We start from the raw sequence: 27,796 nt of genomic DNA on the forward strand, positions 1-27,796 counted from the left end.
TTCTAAGTTTCCACACAAATATTTCCAAAATGTCCTGAGGACTCATAGTTTGTCATTAGCGTGATGAACCCCTCAGTTAGTTCTCTGTGTAATGGTGGGGAATGTCTGTTACACCTGATATATTCACCCACTTCCGGTAATGTGAAATCAGTAACTAAATTTCCTCCTCCCCCTTCTGTGTTTGCAGCAAGCCACCAACGTTGAAACTGGAGCCGACTCTGTTCCATCCATCACAGTGAAGGTAGGGTGTGGGCGTGAGACTGCAGTGTGCAGATAGCACTGTGTATGGCATTCCCTGCCCTGGTGTTCTGTCAGTTTACCGACATGTAAGATAAGTGCCTAAACTCTGTACGTTTTCCTCAGTCTTGGTAGTGGACAGAAAACCTTAGTTATGACCATCAAATACGAAATGTGTAATTACATTTATAGAGAATTCTATATACATAAAAAGATGTTGGGCTTTCTTTATCCCTTGTTTAAGAGCAATCTAGACATAAATGTAGAAATGTAGATCGACTCTTCTAAGTCTTGTGAAGAATTGCATTGTTACCATCCGGTAACAGGCGTCAGTGGCTGGAGCATCAGAGTTGGATTGTGAAGGGATATCAGAGAAGTATACATATATTAAGAAAATCACTCTTTTATTATGGTTATGTATATGTTCAAAAGGATTCTCAGGCACTTATCTGCTATGACATTAGCTTTAAACAGATGCATTTATGGCAAGAAAACAGGAAATGGAGGAGCTGTAAAGTAGCATAACAACAAACCGATAGTCCTGGAAAAATAGAACCTGAGGGAGTGGTGCGGTTCGGCTGAGAGTTTCAGTCTCATCACTGTAGGGTGTTAGAGCTAGAACTCAAATCTGGAATGTTCTTAAGGCACTTAGTGTGGTGATCAGTCAGCACGTTATTAAGCTGAAAATATTTATCACTGTCCCGACTTGGAAGCCAGGAGAAGTTGTGGATCTTGGCGATTCACTTAGTCAAAACTTGGACAGACTTTCTGTTTGCTCAGATTATAGGTTGCTGTCCTTGGAGAAGCTTGACAAGGGCCTCGGCTTTACCAATTGTGTTCGCTTACACTGGCCCAGCGGGTGGCCCAAGTGTGGAGCTCTGTGCTTGAAGCTGAAGGGAGCCCAATCTTAGACCAGTTTCCTAAGCTAATTTTTTTGGACTCTTGCCACTGGAAACAAGGGTGGTCTTTCTCCAGCCTCCCTACCCCTCCCCAGTCACAGACCCTTCTGGAAAGGCACTAATGGCAAGGAATCAAACACTTAGGAAAGTAACTGCAGAGGTGGGGGAGTGGTCTGTGCTTCGAGTAGGGAGCTGTTTTAGACCTGTGTAATGTTATCATTCACACACGGTCATGGAGAAGTCAAGGATCTCATGGTATATTATAAAAGGAAGTCTTGTACATAAACCAGATAACACTGTATATATCCCCACCCCCCCATCAAACAGGAGGTGTTGACATTACTGAGCTCACCTTTCCCTCCCACACTTCCTAGGCTTTTATTTATACCAGCCACCCTAACGAGATGACACAACTTCTGAGAGATTCCCCTCCATCCCTATATGGGCCAAGGCTTGGTCACAGCTCTTCTTTTCATTGCCATGATAACAGAGGAAGAGAGACCATGATGTGCGTGGTCATGGCATGGGCCGGACTTACACACAGACCTGATGGGTTTCAGGTCCTGTCTGACAGTCTCTCTGCAAACTTCTGCTGTAAATCTCTCCTTATGCCTTTTATAACAGCAGCCGCCAAGATACATAGCATGAAAGTTTCCATCATAATAAATCCAGTTAATTGAGAAAATTTTTCCATCCGTTCCAAGTGAATGAAGATGTGGCTACCTCGAGTGTGTGTGCATGATGCATGGCCATCTGTTCCAGGCACAGGCAGAGCGCTCGCCCATACCTGGCCAGGCGGTCATATTTATATACCTAGGGTAAACACTTGGTATTATGTTTCCTAAGGATTATATTTTATTCCTTTAGAATCAGAAAATGGCATGGAAAAATTCTTATATTAACATTTTATATTTTCTCCTTAATATTCTGCAATTATTTTCCTTTTAAAATACGAGGTTTATGATTTAGCCAAGTCTTTAATTCACTTTTTGGCTCAAAAACAACTATTCTTTGTTACTGTAGTTATTTTTGTCATATCTCTTTGATTTGTGCTTTGAAAGTGCCTAGACCATTGTTGGATTCAATAAATCTGATGTGGGAGCTATCGTGTTTGTTCATCTAAGCCCGTGTGCCCACCCTTCCTGTAACAATGTAGACTGTGATTGCTGTCTAAGCCGCCATCTTGACTCCGGTAGAGTCGGGATGTCTGCCACTTTCCGAGCAGTTTGTTATTACTACAGGGCTTTCCTCCTCGTGCTTACCAGATGCTCCTGAGGCGGTTTTCAGCCCTCTAGTGCCCACCGCCTCAGCGGAGTCCAGCATGTTTCCTTGCTCTGAGCCTCAGTTCTAAAGTGTAGAACAGGGAACCCTTCACTTACAAAGCTACTTGTGATTTAAACGCTGCCGTGCCAAGGCCTGCACCCCGGGTTGGGCCGGCAGCAGTTCATTACACTTCTCTTTCCTTCAGTCGGTGCCTTCGGAGGAAGCACTGGACTCTCTGAGCTGTGGGTTTCTGACTTTAGAATGCAGGGTAGTTATTCCACAGGGCTGTGGAGATGTGGTGAGATCAGACACAGAAGCCACTCACTCACAAGCATGCTTTATGAGTGTAGAAAGCGATTGTATTTAATTCTATGGATGCAGACAACATTATGATATTGTTAATAGAAGAATACTTAATTGTGTCCTGTTAATTTACTGGCCCAGCCAGCTGTCTGAAGGAAGCTTATGTATACGCTTTCCTCAGCTTTCCCTTGCCACAATCACCTTGGCGGTTTTGCCCAAATGGCCAGATGTTACGGAGGAAGTTGTGTTTTTGGAGTACCAGGTTCCACGTGGATTAGCAGTAACATCTAAGGGCATGTTGTTTGTTTATTTGCTGTTTGCTGTATGTATTTGCTTCAATAATTTTCTCTTAAAACATTACTTTTTATCTCAAAACATTCTTGTTTGGATTACTTGTAGGTTGTCTAGAATGCATCACTTAGAATCAATATATAGCATTTATTGACTGTAATGTATGTATATAATGTTCGTAGTAAACTATACACCTTGGTATAGTTTACACTAATATATTTGTGTAGCTGAGAGACAGATGATGCACACAGTTTCCTGAAGATCAGCATAGGTTTCATCATAATGAAGACATAATCGCATTATGTCAGTTAATAGCGCATGTGTCTCCCTCATGTAATAGCATCGTAACCAGACTGAACTGCTCTGTGTGAAGGAAGCACATAGAAGGTTCATTTTCAACCAACTGCTGATCCCAGGTTGCAGATAAGGACCACCCAAGGAGGTGAGACTCAGCACTTGAGTCTGCCTCTAGATATTCCGAGTGACCCTGTCTAGAGTGCTCATTGACTGTCTGCTAATAGTTAGACAAAGTCCTCTGAAATAGACAGTTCCAAGTGGCTGAAACCTTCAGGAGATCAAAACCACGGAGACAAGATGTCCAGTGCAAGGCAGCAAGCTGTTCATTATTTGATACAGTCACTGACACTGTGGCAGTGCACCCAGTGAAGATGCCCAGGCTGATATTGCTACCGACACTCCTCTTCAGGAGAGAGTGAGGCAGTATCCGGGCTTCCTGCATCGGCACTCCTCAGCTTCCCGGAAAACTACATCCCACAGACCTTACCTTCTGGTTCTTACAGGGGAAGGAGTTCTTGGCACTGCTAAGTCAGATGGTGGGTTTTTGGAATTTTGATCCCTCAGGAGTGTGTAGTTAACACCTTCTTTGATGCTGTCTAGGACTGCTTATGTCGTCATATTTCTGTGATCAGAAGAAAATGTAGAGCTGTGATATGCCCTAGAGCTGTAAGTCCATATAAGTGAGGAATTGCCCTTCGTAAAGATAAGTATATTGATTCTAGGTAAGGTAACTAATCCACGCCAGTGCACCTGCGTATAAGGAGAGAACAAACATGGTCATGCCGGGCAGTTCTTCAGCAGGCGAGAAGACGTTCTCTCTCGGACACTGAGGGTCACTGTATACAGTTAAGCAGCTCACAGCAATGGGTAGCATCTTTGCACATCTGCAGCCACACCCCATCTAACTGTAGACCATCTTTATCCTTTTAAAAGAAATGACAGTAGCTATTTAATTGTCATTCTTTATCTTTTTCATTCTGCAGCAGCTGCTAATGTATATAATTTTCACAGAGGCACCTGTTCTATTTACTGTATTGAAATTTAAATAAGGTGTTTTTCTTGGGGGCGTTTCACAATGGGCTTCCTCTGTGTAACATATAGGTACATACATTTTCATTATAGTAATTGGGGAAGCGTGTACAGTATAGTTGATCATATTAAGCTCTTGTCCTTTTTAACACCTCGATGACCTGTTGCCCACCCACAATTTCTGTTGCCTTTGTTTTTTATAAATTAACGAGTTCAGTTTGCGTTGACCATATATTCATGGTATGAAGCCACACCCCTCCCAAAAAACTGTCTCTCCCTGCCTTAGAAGTCAGCAGCTGTCAGTTTCCCCTCAGCAGGGGTAGAGCCTGTGAACCCTTTCTCCTCCATGCTGGATGGTGGACTGGCTTAATCTTAGTCAGGTCTTATGCACCAACCACGACTGCCATGAGTTCATGGGTGCAGTGCCCTGGCCAGGTCCAAAGTCACTGTTTGATCTCAGTCTCCCAGCCTGGGCTTTAAAGTATTTCTGCTCCCTCTTCTGAGGTAGTTTCTGGGCTTTGCAGGGGATGAGGCCTATGCATTTTGTGTAAATAGAATTATACTCGATGTGACGATTCCTTGTGGTTAGTCTGTTTTTAACTTAGTTTAATAGTTTTCATAGTGTATGTGCCAGCTTCTTTTCTTTTTGCTGAATATAATTTGTGGTGTAGACCCCGCTCTGTTTGTCACCAGGGTGAGTGTTGGCCTCATTGCTACTCTTCGGCTACTGCGAATGTTCTGCTGTGACTGTTGTACAACAGCTACTGTGTTTTACCGGGTTTCCTAACTTATTTGTTAACGATCTTTAGTTGATCTTAATAGTTTATCAATGTGATTAAGGCGAAATGGTATATTATTAATAATTTCTGTGTCTTTAGATTACCCTGCAGAATCAAGTGGTGCTGCAGAAGGTCAAGCTGTCAGTGTACGTGCAGCCGCCATTACAATTGACTTGCGATCAGTTTACCTTTGACTTTGTGGGTAAGCTTCTTGTCCTGTACTGGCCTTTCCTGTGGCGTGGGGTGCTCTAACAGTGCGCTTATCTCAGGGCTGCATTTCATTTCTAAGTAGCAGCTCTGACATCTTCCTGGAAAACACTTGCATTATTTCACTGTTATTTCTTCTCCACGTAGTAAGTAGGGTTATTTAATGAATAATTTTTAGATTATAAATTTCTAAGTAAATTCCGTAACTAGCTGTATCTATTTATTGTATTCAAATACTATAATTTGGAAGGCTCTCTCTGTCTCTCCGTCTCTGTCTGTCTTTCTGTCTCTCTGTCTCTGTCTCTGTCTCTGTCTCTCTGTCTCTGTCTCTCTCTCTCTCTCCCTCTCTCTGTGTATGTGTGTGAGCTGCCAGGGATTGAAGTTTCATTCGTATCAGGTAAGAACTGTACCAACCGAGTTACGTCCATGGCCCTGGAAGTCTTTCTCTAATTTTCCCCAGTAACATTTGCAGATAGAACCTGGCTTGGGACTGGGCCCAAGTTTGAACTCTGTCTCCTACAGTACTCGACGCATGATTTGGGTGACCTGTTTTAGTAGCTCTTTTAACTGGTAAATAGAGAATAATAACATCTGACAGGATTGTTTGGAAAGCGTAATTAGAAAATGAAACTATAAAGAATATAGTAAGGTATAAAATGCTAAACATGTCATACAATGGCAATTATTAAGGGCTCTTTGTATAGAATCCCACTCGAAACACTTACAGTTGTTAGTTGTTGGTCCAGTTAACATGGTGTCTTGGTTAGCTTTAAATCCCCCGTCTCCCTCCCTCCCCTCTCTATCCCTCCCTCTCCTCTCCTCTCCTCTCCTCTCCTCTCCTCTCCTCTCCTCTCCTCTCCTCTCCTCTCCTCTCCTCTCCTTTTCTCTCTCTCTCTCTCTCTCCCTCCCTCCCTCCCTCCCTCCCTCCCTCCCTCTCTCTCTCTCTCTCTTTCTTTCTTTCTTTCTTGTTTTGTTTTAAGACAGGTTCTCTCTGTATAGCTCTGGCTGTCCTAGAACTAACTGTGTAGATCAGACTGTTCTTGAACTCTTAGAAGGCTGGGATATATGTCAAGGTGTATGCCTCCATGTCTGGCTTCCTTTCTATTTTAAGCAATATTTCTAATTTGTCTTTCTTCACGAGTTTTAAAATTTTTATTTTTTAAATTTTCTTTTTCACATTGTTATTTTAATTTTTAACATTTATCTTGTATTCCCATAAATATACATATGAATTTGTACTTGCCATAGTTTAGAGGAGAACTTGCAAGAGCGAGTTCTTTCCTTCTACCATGTAAACCCCGGACTTAGGACTCAGGTTTTGGGCGTGACAGCAATGCCTTTGCCTTCTGAGCCTTCTTGTTCTGGTAATCCTTCTGAAACATTCTGAAAATTGTTCTGGTTAAACTCCAGAGGCCCTGTGTGCTCCAACCCTGGGCAGCAGCACTGTCAGTCTCCAATGACATGTTAGTGTGCCATCCACGTCCCATCCCATTCAGACTTCTCTGTAGCCGCCGCAGGCTTTCTGGCGCCTTTGTGTTGCCCCTGTTTTCTCTGTCTGTTGACGCAGGTGAAGAGATGCAGGGTTGAGGACTAGATACCACGTGTAGAGTCCGTTCCTGGCCCATAACAGTGTTGTCACCTTGGTTCTTACCTCTGTAGTCTGGTCCCTTCACAGTTACACAGTGGAGGTGATAATGGTGTCTGCCTACCTTACAGCATCTCTGCGATGACTGTAAGAGAGGCTGCTCAAAGTGCTTACTGAAATACCCGACACATAGTAGATGCTGCACAAAGTTTAATTAATAATTGCCCCAGTTGTGTAATATATGTATGACTTTCATGTTCCCTGTAGCACCAGACATGACCAGCATCGTAACATTCTCTGTGTACCTGAAGAAAACTTATACACCGTCCGAATTAGAAGGAAATGCTGTTGTTTCATACTCCAGAGCAACAGGTAAGCATGGTGATTTGCAACTTCATAACCAAGTTTAAATTATTGTGGCTGGAAGCTAAGTGACTGTGTTTAAGGATGTTCCCTTCTACTGTGAATGACTCCCAGGAACTGTGGTGCTGGCAAGTGTGTCGCCTGGTTTCTGTGGGTACGGTCCTCTCCTTTCCCTCCATAGCAAGTATTTTATTAGCGCTAGAAAAATGCTCTCTAGATCAGACTTCATTTATTTAAACCACAAATCCTAATACGAATTAGGGAGAACACAAAGGTTCCTATAACATTAAATCATTATTCAATCTTAGATAGTTCTTAGCCTACTAAACAAACCCTACTTTCATGTTAGAGTGTTTGAGAACGGGTCTGTAACATTTTTTCGTCTGGACTTCAAGTCAGTGCTTTCTTTTTAGTTTAAGATTTAAAATTTTTATTTTTAAAGATTTATTTATTATATATAAGTACACTGTAGCTGTCTTCAGACAGAAGAGAGCATCAGATCCCATTACAGTTGGTCGTGAGCCACCATGTGGTTGCTGGGATTTGAACTCAGGGCCTCTGGAAGAGCAGTCAGTGCTCCTAACCACTGAGCCATCTCTCCAGTCCCAAATTTTTATTTTTAAAATCAGCATGCAAATTGTTAGATATCATTAGATTGTACTTAGTAGGCATTGTTAGGTGTCTGTAGTCTAGGAGGGAGTAGTAGCTTGTTAGAGTTTTGAACGTGGTGGATTTTGGTGTGATACTCTTTTCCTTTCCTGTGTGGCGATTATCTCCCAGCAACAGTTGATGCCAGTTGTTGGTTAGAATATAAAGTCAGTGGTCTCAGTTGAAAAGTGTTTCCATGTAGGAATGTAGCAATGCCATTTCAGTGTAGCAAAGCTGGTCGTCAACTGTCACAACAATTTCATATTTGTGTTTTGAAACCATTTTGGACAGTTTTCTTTTTTTTTTTTTCTTTGGAGCTGGGGACTAAACCCAGGGCCTTGTGCTTGCTAGGCAAGCACTCTACCACTGAGCTAAATCCCCAACCCCTACAGTTTTCTTTTAAGGCTTACTTTTCCAGCTTAAAGGGTGAATAGTTTAAAAGAAGAAAGTCTTTCTGCTTTTACGTTCAATGTTGCCAACTGAGCTTCCCCAGTCTCTGTTTTTCCTTTGGTGAGTCTTCTTGTTTATCCATCGGCAATTTCTGATGCTCTGATATAATTTTGTAACTTAGGTGTATGTTTTAAAACTCTAGTTTTATCTGCTTTGTGAATTATTTAGACTTCAATGGTCTCAATATTTTATTTTGCTCAGAAGTGATCACTTTATCTGTTACTCAGATTTTCAAATCAGGGCTATGTAACCAATCATCTTTATGTTTGGACAGGTTTGATCTCATGAAAAGTGAAAACTGGATGAAGGGTTGAGGGATGAGAGACCTTTTGGTGATCTCTGAAAACCCTGTTGAGGTTTTGATTGGGATTCTCTGAGTCCTGAGCCACATAAATAAGAACCATTTGCCTGCTGCCTCTCAATCCTTTATCTTAACGTCTGAGGAACCAGTCACTGCATTGGTCAGTTACAGAAATGTCTGATGTCTTAACTTGCATGGTTCCTTCATTAATATTCAAGGACAAGTAATGATACTAGAAAATAAATTTAAAAAGCAGTGGCTAATGCCTTGTGGACAGTACATTAAAAATGCATTTTAATCCCGTGTCACCAGCCAGTGTCCCTGTGACTAAGGCCACATTTACTTGCTGGTGTATAGAATTTAAAATATCCTAAATTATTGGTAAAGGAGAGGTCTAGAGACTATTTGGCTCAAAGTTAATTATAAAATAACATGAAAGGTATGTAAAACAAGAGCAAAGGCAGCTGGAAACCCCACAGGAACTCACTCCAGTGCAGTATCTTCTCCAGTTATCTCGGGGCACCTTCTGGAAATCCTAACACTCGACTTTCACTTATGTTCTTCTTGCCAGTCGCATACTGAACTTTTTTTTTTTTTTCGGAGCTGGGGACCGAACCCAGGGCCTTGCGCTTGCTAGGCAAGCGCTCTACCACTGAGCTAAATCCCCGGCCCCAATACTGAACTTTTTAAAGGCATATTTACACTGGAGTAACATTCTCAGAGTTTTGAGAACAGAGGTGTAAATAAATACACTGTTGAATTTCATTTACTTGGGGCTTGCTCTTCAAATAAGGCTTTTGTTTTCTCAGAGGGAAGTGTGGCAGAATCTTTGAAAGTTTAAATTGCATTTCAAACAGATATGTATCAAGCTTGTGTTGCAGCCTTGCCACAGATAATTAGTTTGTGTTCATTCTCTCCCTTCCTTTGCATTGCTTCTAACGGATAGATCGAAATCCTGATGGTAAGTTAAAAGATAAAGGGAAAAATGAATTTCCAGGGTAAAATAAAATTATTATTGCTAAACTCAATGGCATTATACCACAAATGAACCCATTACATATGCTTACTGCGTAACGGACTCCTTCAAAGTGAGGTGAATGTCTTAGTCTTGTTATGAAGGGAAGTGTGCCTATTTTTAGAGGGTTATCATTACATTTGAGGTGAAGGATTGGACTAGGATGACTTTCTAAAACAGATTCACTTTATTTTTAATTATGTGTGCGTATGTGAGGCTGTTGGTTGTGTGTGCATGTGTGGGTGCAGGCACCCTGGAGTCCAGAAGAGGGCTGGCATCCCTTGCAGCTGCAGTTAGGGAGGAGTGAGCTGCCTGGCCTTGGGAAGAAGAGCTTGTGCTCTTAACTGCTGAGCCATCTCTCCAGACCCATTGTGCCTTTTTTGAGAAACATCAGAAACATTGGCAGATTTTTGCTGAAAGTCATTAGCATTTTACTTCAATTAAAGAATAAGGAATTATAAAGTACATGTCAGTTAATTTTAAATATTCTTTCACATCCTCAAGCAGACCAACCTTTGTGTCTTGTAAGAGTCCTGTGTGCACTATTATACAACTATGCCTTGCCTCACCCAGAAGTTCTGGATGAATGGTCTGGCCACAGAGGACCGACCTGGTTAGTGCTGTATCTCATTTTGCCACAGGACACGCATACCTCTGTGGCTGTAAAACTATAAAAAATAAAATGCTGTCTTGTCACTAGGCCCAACACCGCAGTGACCCAAGATATCTGGTAGATATCTTAATCTCAGTCAGCAAAGCCTCTCACCCGCTCTGCTCCATCCCATATCACACTGCTGATGACTTCCTTCTGAGCCTGGCAGCCATCTCTCTACCCATCCAGTTCCCAAGGCAGGCTGTCATCATGCCAGAAACACACATCCCAACTCTGTGGCGGCCCAGTGTCTCTAGCTGCCACACACTCTCTTAAACTTAAATCACTACAAGAAAGAACACACAACACAATAACCTCTGATCCAATTGATAAGATATAATTGCCCACCTAAACATACAAAGCCCTGTACACATCCATCGCTTAAGAATATTCACAACAACCTGTAAATACACAGAGTGGAATCTTAACGTCAGCCTCCATGTTCTCTCTGCCTTCTCATTCCAGTCTTCTCCTCCTCCTTCAACTTTTCTCCCGCCCATGCTTCCTTCTCATCCAATTATAGGCCTCGTTCTATCTTGTACTTGCCTTGACCTGCATAATGACATCATCCCACATACCTCAGTTTGAGTTTGTTTCTTAGGTTTTCCAATCGGTGTGAGCTTTAAGGATAGAAATGTGTGACTCGTGTTTGAATTGCACAGTGTCAGGGTACACACTAGGCATTCAAGTATCTCTTAATGTACTCTTCCCTTTAGATATGTAGATTTAATCTATTTGGTTATCTTTATTAAAGATACCTTCTAAGACAAATTTTATATAATAATATTCATAACTAGTTTTAATTAAGTAGAAATAACTAACCCACCATTAAACCTGCAGTGTTTGCTCACACTGTCCTCTTTGCTCCCTTTCGTTTTTTCTTATATTTTGAGACAGGGTCTCTCTAGATGGCCCTGTCTGTCCTGGAACTCACTGTTCAGGCAAGGCTGTTCTAGAACTCACTCTGTAGACCAGGGGAGCTCCAAAGGTCTGCCAGCCTTGCCTCCCTAGTGCAGGAAGGCAAGCACCACTACCCGACACTCACCGGACCTAGACGGTGATGCAGTTAGGGTCTCATGAGAGCTGAAGCTAAGCATATATATATGAGAAATGTCTTAATTAGTAATAGTGTAGATTTGCAGCTTAGTAACATGAAACTTGATAAGATGAAGTTGATGAAAAACTAATATTACTTAAATTCTAATTCTCAACAGTGTATGTAGCTGGTACAATTTTAATTTTAAGTTTTGTATCCTACCACATTCTTCAAGCAGTTAAGTTTAATAGAGTCCATTAAGGTTGTTGCTGAAAGATGTTTAACCCCTTTCGTAGTCCAGCTCAGATAGTGCCAGAAGTAGAAAACACGAAAATTTTCACACTTTAATGCACAGGCAACAATGATTTTAAATAATTTTTGACATGGTTTTAACTCTCAGTACACATGAGGGAATGGAATTAAAAATGTCAGCTGTATCTAGTAGTAAAAAAGTCCAATCTCCTGCCACTCAGACCTTGCCCTCCACAGGCCTCCTGCTGCAAAGACAGATCCATTGAGGTGTCCTGGTTCCTTCAGGCTGGGTTGCAGATAAGTACCTCTGCTCTCAGGCATCAGAGAAGCAGGAGGTGAGGCTTTATGTGGTCCCACAAGAGTTAGCTTCCACTGTTTCTGCACTGAAGTTCCGTTCCGTGGGCAGAGGAAAACATGGCTGCAGATGAGATGATCTGTGGCCAGCCACTCCTGGAAGGTTCCGGAAGCCCTGGCGACCAACAGAGCTGCTGCTCCAGGCTTCTTGTTTGCAGTAAGGAGTTACTCCAGCACTTTCAGAGAGACTTTGCAGGCCTTCTATAGAAGGGTGATGTGTAGATATGGCTGTCTTCCTCCTGTATATGTGTACACACAGACACAAGCACACACACACACACACACACACACACACACACACACACACACACACGGCCCTTTTTCTTTTTCAAGCATATTTTGGCTTCCTGTTTGAAAGTGGTCCTGGGCTGGTGTGTAAGCCAGGGGTAATTACAATCTTTATATTGGAAAAATTGTTCATTCAGGGTGGTTTTGATATAAAATTCCTCTCTGGTTAACAAATGATTTTGTGATTAGTTACATTGTAGTGGTTGCCACCATCCATTTCCTCTAGTAGGTTATGGAGGGGAAGCTTGGGAAAGAGACGTGAGTATATTTGCTTAAAGATTCAATATGCTGTATAGCAAAGTCAGACTGGTGAGTGACTAGATTGCTGTCAGAGCCAGTGAGTGATGAACACTCTGTTCTCCTAGCTGAACCAGCCAGAGCTGAACCAGCCAGGGCTGAACCAGCCAGAGCTCAACCAGCCAGAGCTCATCCAGCCAGAGCTGAACCAGCCAGAGCTGAACCAGCCAGGGCTGAACCAGCCAGAGCTCAACCAGCCAGAGCTCAACCAGCCAGAGCTCAACCAGCCAGAGCTCAACCAGCCAGAGCTCAACCAGCCAGCTCTACTGGCAGTTTTCCCAGCAACATAGAGGAAGTGTCCCTGATGGTACAGAAACAGGACCAATTAGCCTTACTTAACAGAATCAAAACTGCTCCAAGAACAACACTGACCATATCTTTAATTTTTCTCATTTTCTTGAAGCAAGGTTCCATGTAGCCCAGGCTAGTCTCAAAGTTGCTGTGTAATTAAGGATGACCTTAAACTTCTTATCCTCTGCCTCTGAGTTCCAACTCTGGGTTACAGTGGTGCCACAACACAAGGCTTGAAAGGCCCAGGAATAGATGCTATTCTTTCCTTAAAGGAAGTTTATTTTATAGTATTGTTTCTTTCCTGCTTCTAAGTGTGTATGCCTGTGCCTAGTGCCCAAGGAGGCCATAAGAGGAGATCAACCCTCTCCCCAGCAACTGGAGTAACAAAGGATGTGACTCATCATGGAGTGCTGCAAGTCAAACACAGGTCCTCTAGAAGAGCAGCAAGTTCTCTTAACCATGGAACTGTTTCTACAGCTCCAGTTTTCTTCTCTATTACAAGCATGTGTACACACGCACACGCACACGCACACACACACACACAGAGACAGATAGACAGACAGACACACACACACAGAGACAAACAGATAGACACACACACAGACAGACAGACACACACACGCACACTTGTCCCCTCTATGAGCCTTTAACTCCAGATTCTTTGATACATTTGTAGCCTGAAGAATAATTAATCGGGAGCCAGATTTGCTACTGTACATATCTCAGGGAAAACACACCTCTGACAGGAAGATGTTCCTGTCTAACTGAGCACTAGAGATTGTTATCATAGTGAGTGGGCTTTGCTTGGACTGGAGTGGACTGGAGTGCTACATGGTAGCAGCATTCTAATTTTCTTCCATAAGCATCATCTTGTTAATCTAGCATCTTAGATATTAACTGACCCCTTTAATATTAGAACCATATATTTTATAGTTTCCCTTTCTCAGCTTGCTATGCTTGTTTAAAATGCTTTTCATGAGACTTAACCAGAGAACAAAGTATATGATGGGTTTTACTGCTGTGAACAGACACCATGACCAAGGCAACTCTTATAAGGACAACATTTAGTAAGGGCTGGCTTATAGGTTCAGAGGTTCAGTCCTTTATCATCAAGGCAGGAACATGGCAGCATCCAGGCAGGCATGGTGCAGGAGGAGCTGAGAGTTCTACATCTTCATATGAAGGCTGCCAGCAGAATACAGGCTTCCAGGCAGCTAGGATAAGGGTCTTAAAGCCCACGCACACAGTGACTCACCCACTTTAACGGAGCCACACCTTCTAATAGTGCCACTCCCTGGGCCGAGCATATATAACCCTTCACATCTAGTTTCTCAATAAAAAAAAATCATTTTTTTCTTAGTGGCAAAATATTTCGAGTTGTTACTATTTAAAAAGTAGCTATAATCAATTTCTTAAGTAAGAGTGTCACGACGGTCCAAATAATGTTTTCCAGATGTCCTATGGAACAGGCTCATAGTTCCCAGAGTAAGACAGAAATTCTGGAGACATTTTACAAACCCTAGCTCCTGCAGACCTTGCCCTGGAGGGTCACTGTCCCGGGCCAGTGACATGTGAATTCTGTTATACTGCATCTTCCCTACTGAGCTAGTTAGTACTGCCTGCGTGTTTTCATTTCTTTTTCTGTTTTAAAAATACTTGCGTTTTTGTGTTTTTCCATTTTTGTGTTTTGTGTATGGGTGTTTTGCCTCAGTGTGTGTGTGTACCACATGCATGTGTGTAGCATGTGCACCACATGCATGCAGTACCTGCAGAGGCTGGAAGAGGGCGTCAGACTCCCTGGGACTGCAGTCATGGTCAGTGTGCTGGGAATTGAACCAGGTCCTCTGGAAGAAGTAGCCAGTGCTCTTATCCACAGAGCCATCTCTTTAGTTTGTTTTCATTCTGAACCCTATATTCTCACCAGTTTCTTTAGTTTAATATAAAGACAGCGTTGTTGGTCATTCCTAACCGTTAAATCACAAGTCCATGTGCCTGGTACAAACGGTGTAGAAGCCAGGTACCGGGTTTGAAGAAGATTCGTTTGAATGGTTAACTTAAGATTTATTTGAAAGTATGGATTCGGTTGCTTCCTTTGTGTATAGACCAAGCAGAGGCAAAACGTTTTTGTTGTCCTGTTCATTTAAAGTTAAAGAGATAGAAGCAAGCTTTGTCCTTTCCACACTCTGTCTATCAGCCCGGGCTGTAACCTATGTATTAGAATAGAATCCTGCTCATGACTTCATTTTCATAATCTGAGGATCCGTGTAATATATGGAAATTTCCTTAAAGTTAGAAAAGGAGCACTTTGTAATTTTTTTATGTGTGTGGTGGAATTGAGAGCTGTGGCTTGGAAAGTATCTTAGATCGTGTTACCATAATATTTTGACTCAAAACATTTCCTCATTATTAAGTACAAATGCATATGCCCCTAATATCCTCACAGACCATCAGCAAGTGATACTTAGGGACCTTTCTGAAGAAACACCAGGTATAGTTTACATCTAGGATTCCAGAAGTGGATTTAACATCTGTTGGTTATGAACAAAACCTGAGCTAGGTAGGAGATGATGGGTAATAGATTACGTTGAGGAGAATGACAGGTAATGCCCCACACGATCAGAAACCCCATTTAATTCCCATCAGGAGACTCAGCACCAGTGATGCCCTCACTGTCCTGACTGGAAAGGAGACAGACAAGCCCATCCGTCTTCAATGGGATTAAGACAACTCAGTCATCTTGACAAAATATAGTTCTAATTTCAAGGCTCCTGCTTGGGTCACGTAGCCATATTTTAACTGCTTCTGTTTGTACTACTTTTGAGTTCTCACTGGCTCTGCTGCAGAGAAATGGAGAATCAGGGAGTGAGCCCACCAAGCACAGCAGACATTTTGAGTTTTCCGTTTCTGTACAGTGCTTCACTAAGATACAGATGTCTATGTTTTTGTTCCCATCAGAATCATAGACTGAAAGGAGAGCAAACTTAATGTTAAAGTACTGATCTTTAGATTTTTATAAATAACCTTATAAATTTAGTTTCATGCTCTGTAAAAGTCAGAAAAGCAACTTAAAATAAGTTTGAGAATTATTCCCCCTCTCCTCCCAGGTCCACCTCTTCCCAGCCCCCTCTGCTTGGTTTCCTCTTCTTAAAGAAGACTGTCTTGCAGCAGACGTCCTGGCCCTTGGCTCTCACAGTCTTTCTACTCCCTCTTCTGTGATGAAGTCTGAGCTGTAGGGATTGATTGTCGGTATATCAACTGGGGACAGGCAGCCAGTGTTCAGCTTTGTGTTTTCACAAGTACTGGCTTTCCCTAATGTCTTTCTCTGCTGCAAAGGGGAGCTTCCCTGAGTGAGGTGAGAGCTACACTTACCTGTGGATATAAGGATGAGTGTTTAGAGTGCAGTTATAAATTACACTGGTTTACAAACATGGCAGCCATAGGTTCTCTAGACTCCATGGCCTTACCGGGCACGGGTTCATTTTCTAGTTCCAGGCATGAATTCTTTCCGGCTGAGCCCAGTTAGATGGTTGTTGATTGCCCCAGGATAGAATACCTCTATTGTGTCTTTCAGAATATCTGTCTAGTCTGGTCGTCGTGGCTCTCAGGCCTTAGACCCGGGTAGGAGTCTTGATGGCTCTTCTCCCTTGGTAGCATGCGTTGCTCTTTCCCAAACTATAAGACCAGTTCTCAGGGAGAAGCCTTCTTGGTTAGTTCCTGCTCGATTCTCCCAGGTCCTCTGTCTGGGAGCTGATCAGGGCAATGCTAATAGACTATACGGTGTGTGTGTGTGTGTGTGTGTGTGTGTGTGTGTGTGTGTGTGTGTGTGTCTGGGGTACTGTGACCAATGACCTGAAAGGAAGCTTCCTTCTCATGCCAGAGTTTTGATAGTCCATTTTGTGGTGAGCATTTGTTACCACAGCTGGAGTAACTTCTATTAAAAGTATTTATGCATACCCATATTGTATGTATTTTTAATTGAACATAGAATGGCATAATTCTCTATGGCTCTTTAAAGCATCCTTAGTGTTATTTACTCTCCTTTCCTCTCTCTGTTACCCCCACCCAGGTAAGTCTTCCTTCTGTTTTGCCGTTTCTCCCTTTGTAGTGACTCTGTCTGCTGCTTCTTCTTCTAGAGCCCCAGCCCCCCCCCCCCCCCGACACCCCATGGCCTTTCCCTGTCCCTTGTCTCTTCACTTACTTCAGGTTGGGGACTTACATCGAAAGGTTCGGGGCTAGGGGCCACCAGTGAGAGAAAGTGTGGGGATTGTCTTTCTGGGTTACCTTACTCAGTATAATGTTTCTTATTTCTTCTTATTTGCGTATATTTCCTCCCTCCCCTCTCCCTTTCCCTCTCTTTTTCCTACTAGAATCTGACCCCGGGTAGTGCATGTGAGTTCCGTGACCTAAGCTGAGCAGGTGGCAGGCGGCAAGCTTGCTAGGGCGTCTGCTTGGACTGCACATTGTTTCTTCCCAAATTACTTGTCAAACTCAGATCTACATTTTCTTTTTTTAAATTTCAGGTATTCCTCGGGTTATCCAATGTAAATTTAGACTTCCTCTGAACCTAATTTGCCTCCCCGGTCAACCTTCAAAAACTGCAAGCCACAAACTGACCATTGACACCAATAAATCTCCCGTCAGTCTGCTGGGCCTCTTCCCAGGTAGGACTTGGAGTCATCTGCCATGAGCTCAGAAATGGGGATTCCACAGGGAATAGGTAATATCAGTACCTGATCGGTGAGGACACCGAAGCACTTAGCATCCTTCTGGTCTCATGCGCCCGTTCATAGGTCACAGTCTATGCGAGTAAGGTTATGGTAAGATACACCTTTTATATTTAATTGCCATTTTTATAATCATTTTGCCTCATTGTTCATATATAAAAGAATCAAATGTTTCTTGCTAGGTTGGAAGTTTTGCTTCTAAATGTAAGTGTTTATTGTTGAGTGTTATTGTAGATAGTGGTTCTCAACCTTCTTAATGCTGTGCGACCCTTTAATAGAGTTCCTCATGTTGTGGTGACCCCAAACATAAAGTTGTTTCTGTTGCCACTTCATGACTGTAACTTTGTTACAATTACGAATTCTAATGTATAGAGCTGTGTTTTCCAGTGGTCTTAGAACCCGTGGAAGAGTCATCTGACCCCCTCTACCCTGAAAGCAGTCTTCACTCACAGGTCAGGACCACTGCTGTAGACCCTTTGGAAACTTCTGAGGGTTGTCTCCTGGATGGCTGTTCCTCATGGCTGTTCTGTCTACGGCACCTGGAGGAGGAGCAAATGGCTCTGTCCTGTCTTGGGCTTAAGGGCCATAGAGTAGGTTGGGGTGATTGGTGAGGGTGAGACCTTCCAAAGAAATAAAGCCCTAGGAGAACTGCAGCTTTGATTAGGTAAAACAGCTTTGCAATCAAGGTTTGGAATATACCCCTCTCTCTTTTTTTCTTATTTTATTTTAACTTTTTTTCAAACAATATATTTTGATCATGATTTTTCCTTCTCCCACTTTCTTCCTGCTCCATCCCAACACTCCACCATGTAACTTGATATTCTTACTTTCTTCCCCCTGCAAACCTGCCCCCCCCCACTCCCCCACTCCCACTCCAAACCCTAAGCAACTTTCACCAGAGTTAGCTTTGTGCTCATCAGGTACTGGGTGTGGCCGTTGCCAGCAGTTACAAGTTGCAAATAGTTTCTTGGTTGGGGTGGGAAGCTCATGTCTACCTCCCCTGTTAGCACTGGGACCCCATGTGGCTTGAGCCTGTGTCGGCCTTGTGCACGCAGCCACAGTCTATGAGTTCATGTGCACATCAGGCACTATTTCCTTGGAGTCGCCCATCACCTCAGGCTCCTACAGCCTTTCCAGCTCCTCTTCAGATCTATCCCTTTCTTAGTAATGACCTTGAATCAAAAGAAAAAAAACCTTAGCATTGAACAGCTTTTAAAAGTACTCTATTAGAATTCGCCTTGTTCACTGTGGAGTGCCTCCTCACTCTTGTGTTTGAGGAGTAGGGTTTAGGACCCACAAAGTCTAAGAAGTTTGTAGGAAGTCACTCCTTTGTGTTGTTATATAAAATGCTTTGTTTGTTATTCATGGAGAGCAGGGCTTGTTTACTTTGAGACAGGGTCTCACCCTGTAATCATGGCTCTCCTAACCCACTCAGAACTCAGAGAGATCGATCCACTTGCCTCTGCCTCCTGAGTGCTGGGATTAAAGGCGTTCATCCCCACTCCCAGCCACCAGACAGGCTTTAAAATCTTTATTTACTTGTTACTATGGAAAACAAAATCTCTAAAGTGTTCTGTTCCCTTGAACAGTCCTGCAAGTCTTGGTTTTGAATTGAGCTTGTGCACACACAGTGATTTTTTTGTGCTTTGCTCCCTGTTACTTTCTTCCTTTTTCCGGTCTCTTCCTCTCCTCATTTCTGTAACAAAGTTGGCCTGTGAAATTGTAACGGCCACTTGCCTCGCAGGGCCTTGCATGAATCGATTAATCCCCTGGACTGTACTGACTTCCATGGAGGCATTGTTGGAAGTTAGATGCTGAACGGTAGTAACACATTTGCCAGTGCTGTTGATAAGGTTTAAGTGCTAGATTTCAAGAAGCCCTAGAGACTGAGTACAGTCATAGGTCCTGACCCAGAGTTATAATTCAAGCTATGTATTTACAAAGCTTTGTGGCGCCCACTTTTCTACTGTCTTGGAGCCTGCCTTGTTGACACTGTAGGAATAACAACCCTGTCAGCATTTTACTGCTTTAGAAACAACACTCAGTGACAAATTAAAAAATATTCTCCATAAGATCGTATACATTTTAAATTTAATGAGCATGGATCATGTTCATTATCCATTGTATTCCACTATCATGGAATCATACAGTTGCTTAAAGTAGATTTCACAACATCTGTGATAAAGGCTCCTTTACGTTGACATGAGATACAATGGCTATGTCAAACCTACAGATTCGACCTAAAGAAACAGATTAGTGAGCTTCATATCAAAGAAATAGCTTTAAATCTACCCCTAATTGTTTATTTACTTCTTTGCAAAGAAATGCAGGGCACATGTGAAATGATTTTAGCTTTTATCACAAATAGTTTAGAAGTTTAAAAAATCTAGATCAGTCCACACAAGGGACCTGCTGCTAATTCTCCCATCCAGGAGTGCACACGTCTGTGTCTCTTCTTTCCCTGATGCAGCTACAGTGATGTTTGCAAGCTTTACCCCGTAAAGACTTTCTTCCATATTGGTTAGGAACATGTTTGTAGTCCACAGATATTTTCATTCATGGCTTTAATTATTGGATGGTATTTCGTTACAGACGGACACCATGAAATAATCTGACTCATATTCTATTTTTAGATGTTTTATATTATATTCTTGTGATAATGCCCTTGCAAAAAGTAAAATTTATGACCATTTCTTGGATAAAGACATGAAAGTGAAGTTGGTAGGTTAAAGGTTAAGACTACCTCAAAAGTGTTTGAAATATAGTGTAAAGCTGACTTCTTCAATGGCCACACTTTGTGTTAGAAGATTTTCCCCAACCCAGTGAATATAAATTTTTTGAGCACAGTCAGCTGCAAGTGAGGTAAACCCATGGTGTTTGAAGGGTAAATGAACTAAGTGTGCTTGGACTTAATGATATTATAATTTTATAATGGTGTTATTGTGGTGCAATGCCTTTATAATATGGGAAGTGTCTAGTATAGAGTGAATGCAGTCTCTAGGACCCTTCAATACAGACCGTTCATTTTTGTTTTGTTTTAGTTTTGGTGTAGATATAAACACAAACTTTTTAAATATTTCAGGTTTTACCCAGGTTATCTATTCTGACACTCTCGTACTTTTGTCTGTGGCTACTGCTGATCTCAGTCTCTCCCCCGTCTTCTTGGGGACAGTCTCTGTAGCGTAGGCTGGCTTCACACCAAAGTTCTTTCTGCGCTGATCCTGGGATTATCGGCACGTACCACCATGGCCAGTGAGATTTTTTCTGAAGTCGGATTGGCCTTTTCCTAGGTGTCTGCAATTCTGAGATCCTTCCTTTGCCTTCTAGAGTGATGTTTTCCCTTGAGTTTATCCTGTGACTGTTGAGCCACACACCTGGACTCCACTGTGGAAAAAGAATAAGAACGAAAAGGACATCATTGTAGAGTGCTGCCGTGAGGCAGCAGTTCCAGTGTTAGAAGCTGCTGTAGATCAGCTCGCACAGCTCACACGTGCATTTCCAATATTAACAGTGTGAAGCCTCTGCAGTTGAGCTTCTGTTTGAAAGCAGTGCTTCCTCTGCAATTATGCACAGGTTCCTTCCCCCTTTTCTTGCAGACTTTGCCAACCCGTCAGATGATGATCAAATGAACGTAATGGGCTTCCGTCTCCTAGGAGGCTCTCGAGTGACTCTTCTTGCTTCCAGAACTTCCCGTAAGTAAAACCGTGCTGTTATTGTCGCTGGAAAGTTCAGCTTAGGGCACTGTATCACACCAAGGACGTCACAGAGGATGAAGGTGATGTCTGGCCAGATGTGACAGGCCAGAGGCTCATGTATAGGATGTGTTTCTCCCAAAATACTGTGCTCCCCAGTCTGTACCCAGAAAAGCTTGTTATCTTGCACTCTCTCCCAGAGTAATAATATAACCACAAAACTCAAAGTCACACCCATTATGACGATTAAACAAGTTTTAAAAAGGAAGTAATCTAAACAATAGTGTTAAACCAATGAGCCTGATAGGCTCTGCAGTTTTGTGGGTAAGGATGTAACTTAATGATAGGGCACTTTCCTTGGATTTGATCTCCAGCACGGCAAAATTTAGACAATATCCTAAAACTTTAGAATGAGGCTTGCCCTTGGGATGCTGTGCACCTGCAGCCAGGCTGGGCTGCCTTGCAGTAACGGAATGAGACATGAAGATATCTTCTTGGAAACCAGAAGTTGTTAGCGGGAACATGTTTCCTGACAATGAGCATGGCTATGTTTCTACTGCTAAGATCATATAGGCTTCTAGAGTGTGCCAATAGCTAACTCATGAAATAAAGGAGAATGTAAGGAGATATTCTAGAGTAAAGCACACAAAGTAAAAGGTTCTTTCAAAGAGGGAAAGACAGTTTGCTACTTTGTCAGTCTCTGTGATGAGTCATGACTACAGCCATTACCTGGGCAGCACATGGACTGTTCCTAAGATGACGTCTAAAGGCCTAACAGATTTCTCAGTGCTCTGACCATGGCGCTAAGTGCAGGCTCACGTGACTGGCAGGCTTTGCTTAGCTCTACTCTTCATTTGGATGTTGGAATCATTCTGGTGCATTTTTTTATTTAATTTATCCCCTGGTTAAACTAAAAATTTGTCACCAATCTTTCCTTTGGAAGTTTTGAGTATCTTTCTGATTTAAATCAATGGTGCTTGATTATTTTTAAGATAAACTTTTCTTATATGTATATCAGCATTTGCCTACATATGTGTGTGTGTGTGTGTCTGTGTGTGTGTGTCTGTCTCTGTGTATGTGTGTGTATCTATCTGTCTGCCTGTCTCTGTGTGTGTGTGTGTGTCTATCTCTCTCTCTCTGTGTGTGTGTGGGCATGTGTGTGTGTGTGTGTGTGTGTGTGTGTGAGTCTGTCTCTGTGTGTGTGTGTGTGTGTGTGTGTGTGTGTGTGTGCGTGCGTGTGCGTGCGTGCGTGCGTGCGTGTACCATGTCCATGTCTGGTACCACAGAGGCCAGAAGAGGTTCTGTCCCTGGATCTGACGTTACGGGTTGGTTTGAGCTTCTGTGTGGGTGTAGGGAACTGAACCTATGTCCTTTACAATAGCAGCAAGTGATCTTAATGTCTGAGCCATTGCTCCACCTCAGTAGGTAGCGCTTTGTAGTTAATCTTCAGAGGAAGCCATTTAAACAGCAAATACGTTTTGTGTCAGTGGGTGTATTGATATCCATTTGCATTTTTAGTTGTTCTCTTCAGGCAAAGTGGCTCTTTGGGCACTTCATTTCTCCTTCCTATTGCATGCACATCACCAAACACCCAGATGTGTAACCACTTTGCTCATCTGTATGCTCTGCTCAGGCAGGGCCACACTGTGGGCAGACAGAACACAGGAAGTTGTATTCACAAGAAAGCTAAGAATGCATGAACTGAGGCCAGGGGGGGAGGGAGCCACTTGATTGCTGGGTGGTCCTTTGACCTTAGTGGCATGGTTTCCTGCCCTAGAGATGCCTCTGTGCTGACGATGAGTGTGGGCGTTGAAGGAGACATTGCTGCTCCTCTCTGCACCCTCGGCGTATTGGTCCCCTTGTGCCTGACTCCTGTCGGGCATTTTCATGTTTGTAAAAAGCACAGAATGGTCATTCATATGAAGAAATCTGGATTACCAGATTTCCAGCATGTGGGATGGACACAGCATTTCTTCTCGGCACACGATCCATAAGCCACATGGAACCGTCTTCAGCTCTTGGCTGGGAGTTTCTGTAGATTCCTCTGACTCACTTCCTTTAGAAGCCTGCTTGATAATCACATGTGCTGTATGGAACACACTTTTCTCTTTTCTTTCTGAAGGTTGAGTGCAGGGCCTTGTACATGCTAAGTCCATGCTTCATCACTGAGCTGTACCCCCGCTCCTTGTAACGGGAAGGATTGCATGAGGACAAACACTCTGATGGACGGGTCCCAGGGCTTTGATGCCACCTACGTTTGAGGAAGAAAGTGGCTTGGTATTGGTGTCTTCCGAACAAGAAGCAAATTCTGGAAGAAACAGGAGGTGCCGAGTCCACAGAAAATTCAGACCTTGAATTTTAGAGCAAAACCTGTTGTCATGTCAGGTTTTCTCCCAGTAGTGATTCATTTATTATAGCCATGCAATTAATAAAGCAGCTCTTGGATTTTACAGTGGAGAATTTGAGATAAAATTTGTTTATGAGAGTGATGGTAGAATGGGCCTGTCCGATCCAAATTGCTAATGAGAGATGTAAAGATTACAGCAAACTGATATGTGATGAGAAAGAAATGGAGCCCTGGACCAAAGGCTGTGGTAAGGCTGTAGGAGTAGTGAGTCAGCGAGACAGACAGACGGTGGCAGTCTGGGAGCAGATCAGGGCTCATGCAAAGGTTAAACAGAAGGCACACTGCTTTTTCCTTGTTTCATACATGTGTGTGCTGTATTTACGAATGTTCACATGTACATACACATGTGTGTTTGAGTGCGGAAACTCCAGGCACTCCTCCACCTTACTCTTTGAGGCAGAGTCTCTCAGTCAAACCTGGCATTCATCTGTACCACTAGCCTTGCCAGTCAGCTTAGCTCGTTCAGTGATCCCAGCTCTGCCCTGGGCTGCCACCCCTACTTGGAGTTACCTGGGTTGTGGGGATTTTTGACTCAGATTCTCTTGTGTTGTGAGCCTTTTTACTGCCAAACCATCTCCCTAGTCCTAGACTGCAGTTTCTTCCAATGAGGGGGTCTGTAAATGCAAGGTGTTCTTTAGGAGAAATGGATGGTTAAACCAGAGAGATGGTCAGTGAAGACAAAAAGGACGTACCAAGTGTGAGGGAACTAGAAAGGCCTGATTGATCTTCAGCCCTCAAGTGAGAGAGGCCCACATCTACATGCCTCTGTGAAATTTTGGGCACTATGGACCAAGGATATATCATATGGATCATAAAAGGAAAAGCAAGCTACCAATAAAAGTAAGTTAGGATGATGAACTCTTCATCAACATTTCTTGTTTTCCAGATGTGGTGGCACATCCTATAATCTCGGTCACTCAAGAGGTATCACCAGGACTTTCATGAGCTTCTGAAACTATGGCACCCAGCAAAATCCCGTGTCAAAGCAAATCAACAAACAAAAACTGACTAGCCTCAACCAGCCGACTGACCAGCTAGTCAATAAAACTGAATAGCGTCAGTTGGTATTGGACAGTGAAACATTTCCTCCAAAATGGAAGGGAGTCATATCTCAGCTTGGGTGTCTGCATCCTGCTAAGCTGGCAATGAGCACAGAGTAGTAAACACACTCACATTCGTTTGTATAGATTTAAGCAGGCATTCAATAGTGGAAACAATGACTAAACCACACTGGGCCTTCCCATGTTCTGCTTGATTTTACCACTTCAGAGAGGGAATGAATGGAATAAACTCAAGTTGGAAAGTCCCAAGCTTCTCCACTTTAATTAGCATGCTTTGGGACATGGTGGAAGAGTCATTTATATGAATGTAAAGATGAGTCACACTTGAAGGTGTCCCTTTTACTTTGCAGAAGAGAGCACACGTGATCTTTAAACTTGCTAACTAAAGTACATTGAAGCAAGGGGTGTGTGAGTCTCGCTTCAGCCCATCTCTGCAGAGTATGCCTTTGATGTCTGCTACCCAGGGACTAGCAGACATGAGGCTAGGACATCCCCTGCAGAACCAGTGGATGACAATGGGAGAGACAAACGGTTAAGAAGAACCAGCAATCAAACGTTGATGTGCTGACACATAGAGTAGAATCTATGGGAGGCTTTGTAAAGACCTTGAGGAATAAATTCGAGAATTAGGTAAAGGTCAGTGTAGGATGTAGTAAAGATATCTTCAAATGTTGGCAGATAGGAAAGTGGTTTAGACATAGTGAATTTTCCTGAGCTCCTGGACCATCATGCGGTAGGGGTTCTATGATAGTCCTTTAGCGAAGCCAACACTTTAAGGGGCAATTAGGGATTATGATGGCTGGATCTGAATTCATCTGATATCTACCTCATGCCCAATGAGCACTGTGGGAATCGTGATTCATTAGTGAATATTTAGCAGTTTCTTCTCTTGGCATCAATTTGTCTATAATGCAAATCTAGCTTTCAAAAAGAATTTTGAAAAGTACGTTTCGATGTACTTCCACAGTTTCTGTTAATATTGAAGAAGTTACATATTTTTAATTTTAAACTTACATCTGATGAACTTGTTGATATTCTTCCTCCCAACGTTGTGTTTAAAAGCACTCATCTGCTCTTTTCTCTTGAAAGTTCCCCAAATGATATAATTATATGGGTGCATTGCTTCTGATTTAATGTAAACGGCACTGGTACTGATGGAGTTCAGATGAGCTGGCATGAGTGGAGTCTGCTGTGGTGTTCTGTGGTCTGCTTCATTAGGCACACCATTCTCTCCACTGCTGGTAGCGTCGGGGAGGCAGCTGACTGGGGTCTCATTGTCTGGATTTATTTTACTTGGAAGCTGAAGTGGTTATTTCCACTGAATACTGTTACAGGAAGCAAGAGAGGAGATAAACAAACGGAATGTTCACTCTAGCAACTCTTTGGTTATTAGTATTTTAAGGGCACATTTAAAGACCTCTAGCTCTTTTATCCTCAGTTATAAACAGAAAAGTGCATTTCTCTTTCCATAAAATACAGTGTGGAAAGTCTTTAAGTGAAACATCGCACACTTGGGGTGTGAGCACTTAGGCATGGTTAACGGCCAAACCTGGGCCGTGCGGCTTTGGCTCGTTGTTCCTTGTCGCCTTTTGCTAATTTGAGAAAAAGGCTGATTGAAGACAACCATGTATCTTACTGTACCCCAGTTCTGTTTTCATTGTAGAAAGGTCTATTGTTTCTCCTGTGTATGCTGATGCATGTAAGAAAGAAGTTAACTCTGAGAAGTAACCATACAGTGACACATAAGGCATGTTTGAGTGCTTGACCTTACATCTCTGTCATTCGGTGACCGTCACAATAGAGTCCCTATCAGGCACGTGCAATTTTACTTATGACTGGGCTTTTCTTTCCCTTCACTCTGCAGAGCAGCATCTCTGTACACTTAACTTTCATTGCTTTGACATTTGGTGGCCTAAAGATGATGTCTAAGTCCGACCACTCCTCCATGTCCCTAAGGACCTTATGACCTGATCTGTCTTCCCCCCGAGTACAGGGAGAAACTGAAGGTTGCCTAAGCTATTTATTTGCAGTGGCGATGGACTGGGCCCTGCGTTGTCTCAGAGAGTAAGCCGTGTGAATGTACGGCTTTCCTTCTCACAGTGCACTTGATTGTTCCATAAAGCACAGCTATCTCTCACCTGGTCATAATACCTGAACTGTAAGTTCTTTCTTGCTTCTTTCCAAGTCTGTTTCTGCTTGGAAGCTTTTGTAATGTAGCAGATAAAGGAAAAGATACACATCATAACCCTACTGCCCTTCTTCATCTTCAAGCCCTCCGCATTTATAATACTGTTCAGATATCTTGTTTTGCTTTGAGATAGGGTCTCTTTATGTTACACAAGCTTATCTGGAACCCACCATGTAGCCCAAGCTAGCTTTGAATATCCTTCCCAGCTTAGCACTGAAACTTTTTACCAAGCCTCCTGGATCTCTGCGTATGAGCTTGGCCTTCGTGGCTCAGACCTGTGATTCCAGGTCCTTAGGAATCTGAGGCAAGAGGATCGGGGTTTAGGGTTAGCACTGGCTACAGAGTTTGTTTGAGGTCAGCTAGGACACCTAGTAAGACTCTTATCTCAAAAATAAAAAGTGAACAGATAAATTGAGATATAGCTTAGTACACTTTCCAGTGTGTGTATGAGTGAGGCCCTGGGCTTGAGCCTCGGTTATAAGTATCTCTGTGTAGAGTTGGCCCCTGGCTTTCGTGTTGATCCATCTAGGGGTGCTCTCCTTCACCCTCTCTCAGTCCAGCACATGGCTGACGTCTTCTGCTCTGAAGCATTTGCCATGCCATCCACCTTAAGGATCAAGACTTTTGTGCACAGTGCTTAGGAATGTGCATTCCTTATCCAGGGCGACAGTTAGCTTTTAACTAGCTTATTATTTGAATGACTATTGAAAACTATTGATAATCTATAGAATGGCAGTAAAATTATAAATCTTTAAGAAGACCATAAAATAGTCAGGTGATGCATGAATGTGATCGTTTGTACATGCTTGGCCCAGGGAGTGGCACTATTAGAAGGTGTGGCCTTGTTGGAGGAAGTGTGTCACTGTGGGGGTGGGCTTGGAGACCCT

The 27,796-nt window shown here is 42.8% G+C and overlaps 1 protein-coding gene across 27 annotated transcripts in view; it reads left to right on the forward strand.

Moving 5' to 3' along the window:
- Positions 1–27,796, forward strand: part of Bbs9 (Bardet-Biedl syndrome 9) — a 425,044-nt gene that overhangs the window by 205,174 nt on the left and 192,074 nt on the right. For 15 of the 27 annotated variants that reach the window (XM_039082282.2, XM_039082279.2, XM_063265354.1 and 12 more), the window contains 6 exons: positions 188–241; positions 5,198–5,300; positions 7,158–7,262; positions 9,599–9,613; positions 17,358–17,498; positions 21,158–21,253. In XM_039082282.2, the coding sequence (XP_038938210.1) occupies positions 188–241; positions 5,198–5,300; positions 7,158–7,262; positions 9,599–9,613; positions 17,358–17,498; positions 21,158–21,253 (514 nt within the window). The remainder of the gene's footprint in view (positions 1–187; positions 242–5,197; positions 5,301–7,157; positions 7,263–9,598; positions 9,614–17,357; positions 17,499–21,157; positions 21,254–27,796) is intronic. The other 12 variants (XM_039082284.2, XM_063265362.1, XM_063265368.1 and 9 more) reach the window with 1 other exon arrangement.

The sequence above is a fragment of the Rattus norvegicus genome, chromosome 8 (genome assembly GCF_036323735.1).
Source record: "Rattus norvegicus strain BN/NHsdMcwi chromosome 8, GRCr8, whole genome shotgun sequence".
NCBI lineage: Eukaryota > Metazoa > Chordata > Mammalia > Rodentia > Muridae > Rattus > Rattus norvegicus.